This window comes from Pundamilia nyererei, unplaced genomic scaffold (assembly GCF_000239375.1).
Source record: "Pundamilia nyererei isolate P.nyererei 1_Seehausen unplaced genomic scaffold, PunNye1.0 scaffold00135, whole genome shotgun sequence".
Taxonomy (NCBI): domain Eukaryota; kingdom Metazoa; phylum Chordata; class Actinopteri; order Cichliformes; family Cichlidae; genus Pundamilia; species Pundamilia nyererei.
The window spans coordinates 152948-162118 of record NW_005187536.1 but is presented as its reverse complement, the minus strand read 5'-3'; the positions used below and the strand labels follow the sequence as shown (position 1 = coordinate 162118).

The 9171-nt window shown below is 46.2% G+C and overlaps 1 protein-coding gene across 1 annotated transcript in view; it reads right to left on the bottom strand.

Annotated features, from left to right (window-relative positions):
* Positions 1-1849: 1849 nt before the first annotated feature.
* ptpn4a (protein tyrosine phosphatase non-receptor type 4a) overlaps positions 1850-9171 on the bottom strand; it is a 70273-nt gene continuing 62951 nt past the window's right edge. The window contains exons 25-27 of the mRNA XM_005743728.1: positions 6202-6350; positions 5640-5775; positions 1850-5558 (exon numbers count right to left, since the gene is read on the bottom strand). Of these exons, the coding sequence (XP_005743785.1) occupies positions 5181-5558; positions 5640-5775; positions 6202-6350 (663 nt within the window). The 3' untranslated portion in view covers positions 1850-5180. The remainder of the gene's footprint in view (positions 5559-5639; positions 5776-6201; positions 6351-9171) is intronic.

Sequence of the window (9171 nt, the reverse complement as noted above, 5' to 3'; positions counted from 1 at the left end):
AAAAAAGTCATTAAGCGGTCATTTTCTTTGCAATTTATATTTACTTTATTTCAGTTTCTACTTCATTTATTTATGAGAGAAGAGAAAGGGGCTGCTGAGCTGGTACACGTAAAATCAAATATGTGTAAACGTGTAACTCGCAACAGCTTGCATGCTTTTGGAAAGCTGCAGCGCTTAAGGATTTAACCACTCATTTCATTTTTCTGAACTCGAATTATAAAGTATGGCCACTGTTTAACAGCAGCACCCCCTACTGGTTGCTGTAGGAACTGCCGGTTCATTTAATGGAATTGGTGTGCCCAAACATTACTATATCTAGACAGAAAGTAATGAACGCTGTGGAAAAACGGGAAATGACCTTTTTAAGAAAAAGAAAAATATCACGAGAAATTACTCTGGAAGTAAATAGGTTTAACTTTCTTGGCCCCTAGACCTAAAGAGGCACTTGGAAAGCAAACATCTCCTCTGAGAAACTGATGCAGTTTCATTTGAAATTAGAGTTTTGTTTCCTGCACATATGAATACAGCTGTGCCTTTAAATTTAGCCCATCTTTGAGGTTTTGTGGCCAGGTACACAGGCAGACTTCTGTCAAAAGGCCTTTAAAATGCTAAAACAATGCCTTATCCTGATTCATTTCTATATTATTGTGATTAAGATCTGAAAAGATTCAGCTGTCTTCAGATTTTTGCACATTAATGTTCAAAGTTTTACAGCTTTGCCACTCAAATCCGATCCCCCTGCACGTAAAAAATGGGTGAATATCACTAAACTAAGTGCATATGCACCATTTGTGCCTTTGAAATTGTGCACATGCACTGCTGCACTGCATCCTAATGCAGCACACTGACCACATGTTTGCATCTGGAACCCAAACAGATTTTTATACCCCAGAAAACTGTGAGTGATAGAAGTGGATTGGTGGCAGCGAGAGTGAAAGAGAAGGCAGCGAGATCGGCAGTGATGCAGGCGAGGAGGCAAAGATGAAGATGCTAAGACCTTCTGTTGGATAAGAAATGAGTACAGATGGTCAGGGCACGTGCAGAGGAGGGACAGTGGATATGTTGGACAAAGGATGATGAAGATGGAGCTGCCAGGCAGGAGGAAGAGAGAAAGACCTCAGAGAAGATTTGTGGATGTAGTGAAAGAGGACATGCAGAGGGTTGGTGTGACAGAGGATGCTGCTGGGATAGGAGGAGATGGAGGCAGGTGCTATACCCCAGAAAGTCTATCTATATTAACACTGTGTGCATTTGGGGTCCAACATCATTTTCTCCAGCTACAACTAACAGCATCAGCACTGTGTCTCCCTTGTGTGACTGATGGCTTCACTCTACGCTTAAAACGGCACCAAATAATTCTAGTCGAGATCTTCAGCCTCCGGTCGCTCTAACGTTGCCCAACCTCACTTTTACAGTGTGGAAAAGCAAGGTGATCCGAAGCCACGTCTCCATGCTTTGACAGACAAGCTTTAATTGTTCATAATCAAGCTTATAGACATGTCCAAAGCACTGTAAAAACCAAGATACCAGAGAGGAACAAGCAACTGAGGACAAAGGATTTTATGACACAGGTAGAAGTTAACCAAGGGTATAATACGGTAAAACATTTCTCATGACGTTGTGGTTCATTATATATAACACTCGCTGTTATAGATTACCTTTCAAATAAAATGAGAAAGAAAAAAAAAAGTTGGAAAGAGCATTGTTGAAATACACACCATGTGTCACATTTGAATCATCCAAAGGAGAGAAAAAAATAAAAAGAGAAACAAAATCTTTCTGCTCACAAATGATTTTCCCTTTTATTTTAAAGTTTTTTTTTCATATACAACATTATATTTACATGTTCTAGTACTATTTACACAAAATTAGCAAGTGGCACTGTGTAGTTAGTTCTTTTTTATTCTTGATCCCTACAGGTGTCTTATTTTCAAACAAAATTTTAAAAAGATAAATTAAAAAGAAGAACATCTGAACAATGCTTTATGCCTCATCTTTCTCTCAGTAGGACTACCTGCCAATCAGCCTTCTACAAAGTGCTGTCTCTTCTTCGTTATCTTTACAAAAATACACCCCGAGCCCTCCCCGCGCCCCTCCACACTACTTCAGCTCAGTAACCTTGGATACACAGACAGTACCGATTACGTGTCAACAAAAACACGTCGAACACAGACGGCTCGAATCCTCCGTCATCGACCTCTCACCGCACGTTTTCTCGTCTCATGACGAGTTTTTTGTATTTTTTTTGGTGGCACTTTTAATTCTGCTGCCAAAAACAAAAGCTTCACTTCTTCCAGAGTGCACACTCACAGATGTGGGCCTGCGGCGCGTTTGTCAATAAAAGCAAAAGTTAAAAAAAATCGCCGGCCCTCCCATGACTAGCCTCAGTTTGTCCTTCTGTGGAAAACAGGCTGTTTGATACTGTACCCACGGTATTCTGCACGGATGTGTCACTCGCCTCCAGGCCGTGCAGAGAGTGGGATCCATGTATAATGATCCAAAAAGAGGCAGCTGGGGAAAACAATGAGGAGAGAACTGTGGATGTTGCGTGGGCTCTGCAGAAATGACTGAAGTGTGTTAGGCCAATTTTGGGAGAGGGATGCAACACGGGAGAGATTAAGGAGGAGGAGGGAAGAAAGAAAAGAGTGAAGAGGAAAGCAGTTTCCAGGCTCTTCTTAATCCCACCTCTACATGTGGCCAAGGATGATTCAGCTGTTCGAAAAGGAGGCATGAGCACAAAGTGAATTGTTTCACAGGCGAAGATTCAACCAGTTTCTTTTTTAAACCACACTTCAGGAAGGCTCCCTTTCTATTTCTTATTTTGTTTCTTTTGTCTTGTTTTTTCCAGAAACTTGAGATCAGGTTGGAGCAGGTCTGCGGCTTCACGGCTCAACCTTTCATTCCAGTTTACAGGCAAGCAGGCTGAGAGCAGACAGCTGCCAAAGTACATGTTAGAGATGGCTGAGGAACAGAGAGGAAGAGGTAACGAAGGACGAAAACCGAAAACACACATTCGTATTTTTCTCACACACACACACACACACACACACACACACACACACACACACACACAGCGGTATTTGTTTCCAGCAGAATCCGCTGCGAGAGCCGAGATGAAACTCATCGCCACACTCGAGCGCAGCAGCATCACCGGTTTTTACAAATAAAACCGACTACCTGGGTTCTGTGAAATGAAAATACGAAAATTGTTTAGTCTCACTCAAAATCTAAACATGTCTTACAAAGATGAGGTATCGTTTAGGGAAAAGAGAACCAACAAAAAGGGAAATATCGGCTGAATGTTGTGTTTGTGCTGCTTCTGTAAACAACTCTCACGCACAGGCTGCTGTCAGACCTCTCACAGCGAGTTTTTCTCAGGTTAACGCTGAATCGCGTGACTGCTCAGAGTAACCACACTTCCACCTGGACTGTCAGCATGTACCCGGGTTTGCTCCGGTCTGGGCTGAAAAAACAAAAAGACTAAACGCGGGGAGATCGATGGAGGGAGCGATTAAAGTTTGCTACTATTGTGCAAATGCTGTGGGGGGTGAAAAAAAACAATACTGATTGCACAAAACTTGTAGCAGCTTTCACCCACAGATGTCTGACCCTCTACCTGTTCCTTTAAACATTAAAGACCTGTGCAAAGAAAGCAAGAACTATCTGAGTTGCATAAAGAAGACCAGTATTTCCAGCCTGAGGAAGCAAGGTCAACATATCCAGGCTTTCTTTCTCCAGGATCTCTGCTTCAGGCGCACATAAAGCATACAGACATAAAGTCTGACTCTTCTTTTGCAAAATGAAATGGACCAATTAACTCAAATGACTATATTTGATTAAGAATTTGATGTGGCCAGAGATTAGAGGTGTGAAACATGAGAGGATACTGCAGGAGACGTGGGAATCACTTTCGTTTCGTGGCCAATCGAACATTCCTGAAGAATTTTCTAATCATCTTCACTTCCCGCAGTGTAATTAAAAAAAAACCTTAATCACCAAATGAACACATTCAAATTCATTGCAGCAGAGTTTATGTTGCTGTAGCTTCACATCTGTAACTGGGCTCTACAGGTTGCATATATAAAACATGAATGGCGTTTTCAGGTAGACGGTGAGGAAAATGTGGCGCTTCCTGACGATTTGAAGCTAAAACACTGACATGACCTGCTCGGACCGGGTTCAGCAGAAGGTACCGCCCGGCGGGATCCAGCTCGGTTAAAAGAAACCATCTTTGCCACGATGAAGACTTCAGGCTCCACATTAATCCTAATCCACGGTGCGCCCCTCTGGTCGGAGGGACGCTGTCCGGCTCGAGGACACCGGGGTTTTTAGTGAGAAGCGAATCGATGCAGGAGCGTGAAAGTGAGCGAAAGCGGACTGGAGTTGTGGTGACGAGGATCAAAAACCCCGCCAAACGACGTCCACGTGTGCGTCTGTGGGCTCAAACACACCGCTCACAGAAGGATCGAGTACCAAACTCCCCCCAGCGCCGAACGAGAGGCGAGACGAGAAAGATCAAAGCAAGTACAATAAATTAAATCACGGTTGTTGTTTTTGCCCCCCCCAAACCACAAAAATCAAAAGAAATAAAGAAGTAGTTCGAAGAAGAGGAATCACACTACTTTACTACCTAAGATTTAATCAGGAAAGCATGAAGCTCTAGACTTGTACAAACAAAACATACAGCGTTTTTTTGTTCAGTGGACAGGGTTTGACACAAACTAAAACACAATAAATACTCTGAGGAACAAAAGATAAGGTTTTTCTCTTTATCTGCTAAAAGGACACTAAAAAAAAAAAAGGCAGGTCCGTCTGGCAGACTCACTCCGAAGGGGACAGGGCAACCCTTTGGGACTTAAAAAAACGAAAATAATAAGAGAGAGAGCGGAGGGGAGGCTTTCCATCCACAGTGGCCGCCCTTCCCCTTCGTACTTATGGCACTACAGCAACTCCCCATCCACGTTTTATCATCTCGTTCATTCTTTGATTCTTCTTTTCGTTACCCTGAACATTAACTCCCCCTAAAGGTACCTGTTCGACACAGCTGGGTTTTTTAACTCATCACGTCCAAAGGTTTTCGTGTCAGTTTGTCTGTTCGTTTCATTTTTTGTCAGCTTAAAGTGCAACAGTGCTTTTGTTCTCTCGTCCGGCCTCCTCCCGGTGAGCCCCGCCCACCCACGTCACGGGTTAGCGGGATCGGGGTTCGCGCTGGTCTCGCTCGTCACGCTGGTGGCACTGGCGACGCTCGGCTCCTCCACTTCCTCCTCCTCCTCTTCTTCCTCCCCCTCTTCTGTCACTTCTCCCACATCCAGCACCTCGACTTCGTCGTCATCCTCTCCGTCCAGCTCTTCTTCCAGCATCTCCACCTTGGCCGCCTCCCCTTTCTCTGCCGTCGCCGCCTCGTCTCGCTCCTCTCCCGCTTTCTGCTGCTCTTTGCGCTCCTCCTCCTTCTCGTCGGCCGCCTTCTCTCTCTGCTGGTAGAGGGCCGTCTTCAGCGGCTTGAACAGGTCTTCCTCGTAGACCTTGAGGATGGCCTCGCACACGAAGCGGTACTGGCTCTGAAAAGAAAAGCGGAGGCAGCGTTTAAGCTTTTAAAGTTTACAGCGTCGGAGAGCAAGCGGACGGTGCTGCGTACGCACAGGCGTCTGTATCATCATGGCCCGCTGATCTCTCATGGTCTTGACAATTTCTAGAGGATACACCGGCTGACCGCACTCCATCAGACACAGCGCCGTCTCCATGGTGATCAGAACGCCCGTCCGACCAATCCCAGCGCTGGAAAAAAATCAAGAAAGATCATTTGATTGTTAATAACACACACTAATTATTTAACGAAGTAACAAAAATCTCTGTAAGGAGCAAATTAGCTAAATTCCAACAATTCTGAGACTTTATGGATATCATTTGTGCGCTATATTGTCACGGTACTGCCCACGCTGTGAAGGAGGCGGGACTTAAGGAATAACAAATTGCCCTGAAGGAAGTAATGAGGGGCAGGTGAGAGGTGTTCAAACATTTGAGACCTGGGAAAGGAGAGAAATCATTTTCTGGTAACGGAAACTGGAACTTTTCTTGGAAGTAAACCTGTTTGGTTGAGTCACTCGTTTCACTACATCCATCGTTTCCAGCTCAGACAGGTTAACTTTTATCCTGTAATCTTTGGCTCGCCATGGTCACATGGTTCACACAGAATGGCCGTACCTGCAGTGCACCACCATTGGCTGGTCCTGTCCAGCCCGTTTGGTCCGTACGAGAGCCACGAAGTCCAGGAAATCAGTGGAGTCGTCGGGAACGCCGTGGTCGGGCCAAGCCACGTACTGAATCTGAGTGATTTCCCTCTTTTGCTCGCTCTGAACACACACGCGCGCACACACACGCGCACGCACACACACACGCACGCACACACACGCACACACACACACACACAGAAAATAAAGATCATCAGTGGACGAGCAGTGCTGGATTCTGGAGATGCAGATACAGTAAAGATGTTTGAGATGTGCACACGCTGATGAGCAATGGGATCAGAATTCTTGACAGGCAGTGAAAATCCTGCCGTGGGTCCGCTCTGCAAACTCAGACCTACGGTGTAACGTCAGTCTGATCCACAGAGCTTCAGCCTTTCGAACTACAGGACCCGACGCTACCCTCCCAACACCAGACGCCGCCGGACACTCCCAACGTCCTGCATCCAGGATTCTCCGGCTGGCTGGAGCAACGGTGTAAATACAACACGTTTAAAAGGGGAAGTTAGACACGGCTCGACTCCGCAGCAGTGACGCTGCTCTGCTGCATGTGCTGCAGACCGCGAGCGTTACAGACGACATCAGATCTGCTCTGCTGAACAAACACCGATGATACCGTCGTCCGATTACCCCGAGCTCATTTTTCTGCAACGTCTTTACACCAATACGTCAACAGCCAGCCGATACCAGCCCACTACAAATGCTCCTTTATGTTTTTATGTAATCTTTTACACAAAGACTTCTTCTTCATGATGGAGGGCACTGAAGACCAACTGAGGGTATTCACCCTGACCTCAGTTAAGACCTAAAGCTCACAAAGAATTCCTCACTTTCAAATGTCAACCACACTCACGCCAAAACAAGGAATTGCATTTTATCTGGGAGACCGCTAAGCATGTTTCACTGAGCTCTGCATCCTGGGGATACACAACACAGAACCCTGTTTGTGTAATTATGTTATGAAACGGGTAGAGCGAAGAAGTAACAGCAGTTTAATTCTTTTTACTCTGCTGGACACATTTGGTAAATCACATCTTATGAAAACATTTTTTAGTGTCTCTATTAGACACTGAATAAACACAAGAGATCTTCTCTCTTTCGTCGATTCATCAGGGAGAAGAAAAATACAAAAAAAGGTCCAACCATGATGGAAAAATCGAAGTTGGTAGGATTTAAACCCCACGGGATCACCGTGACACAAACACACACCCTGCAGAAGAAACCAAGCACTGACCATCGTTTCTTGTGCGAATCAGAGCCGCTGTGTTCCTCTTTAATACTGCCTCGCCGTATCGCCATGGTAACACATCTATCTCCATAGCAACAATCACAGGCAGAGGAGAATGCTAATTGGCTCCTCTTATAGCCGTATACTTTAAAGGTCACGCTGCGCGGACCGCACGCAGGGAAGCGATCGGGAAAAACAGACAGCTGATCCGGCACGAAAGCTCGCCGTTTGGACGCTACGTTTACACATCACACATGTTACATGCAGCAAACAAACAAAAGCCTTCGGTTTACTTATTCATACCAACTTTATATATCAACTCCCCGAACAGCGCCCATTTAACAGGAGACAATACAGCAGCATGTGGTTTATTAAAGGGGATCCATCATCCTTTTTTTACCGTTTCCATGGCGAATGCTCATATTAAACAATCGGTGAGGTCACACAAATAATGCCTGTGAGCCAAAAGTTTCATTTCTTGCAGGTTTTTCTGTTCTTGGGTCTGTATGACGTCACCGAGAGTGGACGTCCAGGCGCAGAAGCCCCGCCCACCTCCCCATGTGTGTGTGTCGCTGCACTTAAAAAGCCTGGGCTCATGCTTCACTCTGCATCTCTGGCACATTCAGAGGCACCTCCTTGAAAAAGAGGCACACGAACAGCTGGGTCAGCTGATTTGTAGCACTGAATACCCCAAACTGGCCTCCCCCTCCTCTTCCTCACAGGGAGATCAAGGCGGGATCTGCTGTGCTCATTTCCAGAAAGATATGTTTACTTGGAGTCAGAGGAGCTTTGGAGAAATCCGTTGGTTCGTGTTCCTCATTCTTTTCAAACCATCCTCCTTAAGATTAAAAGATAAGAACAGAGGGGTAGGTGGAGCCAGAGCGGGGTGTGGATGACCATATTAAGAATATCTATGCTCTCTGACATCATCAGAGTGATGAAAACAAACCCACAAACCTGCCAGAGGTGAGGCTGCCGGACACTGGCGCCACCGGGCCCTCTGACCAGCACCAGCAGACACAGGTGAAGTGTCTCGCCCAAGGACACAACGACCGAGACTTATTTGTTCTAGTATTCGTTTTATTTGTTTTTTGAAATGACCATAAAAAATATAATAAATGAAAGTATCAAACAAAGAATCTAGTTAAAGGGGGTGGTTCTGTTTTGCTCTCAGGCCGCCGTGGCTCGTTCTGGCGCCCGTGCTGTACTCTGGCTGTGTGTGGTTTAAAAGAATGAAAGAACTAAAAGTGCGCCGCAACACGCCGCAGCACGCCGCAGCACGCCGCAGCACGCCGAAGGCTTCGACGCCACGATCGAACCGAACTTGCGTCCCCGTTCTTCAAACCATCCTCATCCCACTCTCTGTTCCTCTGCTCTCCGTCTTTCTCCTTTTCTGCAATGTGGCCGACTGGAGTGTTTGGGTTGTCGTGGCAACCAGATCCCAATATGTGGCCCGCATGCTGCAGCGGGAGCCAGAAAAAGAACAGCCCACACTGGTCACTATGGCAACACACCTCCTCGGGGTCCTTCGACAGCTCATCCTTCCTGAGACGCGGTTCCCTCTCTGAGATTGGACCCGGAGTCTTCCTCTGGGGCGCCCTCGCCCGCCCGGGTCATCGGCTTTACTTTCTGATGTGATCTGGCTGTGTGTGTGTGTGTGTGTGTGTGTGTGTGTGTGTGTGTGTGTGTGTGTGTGTG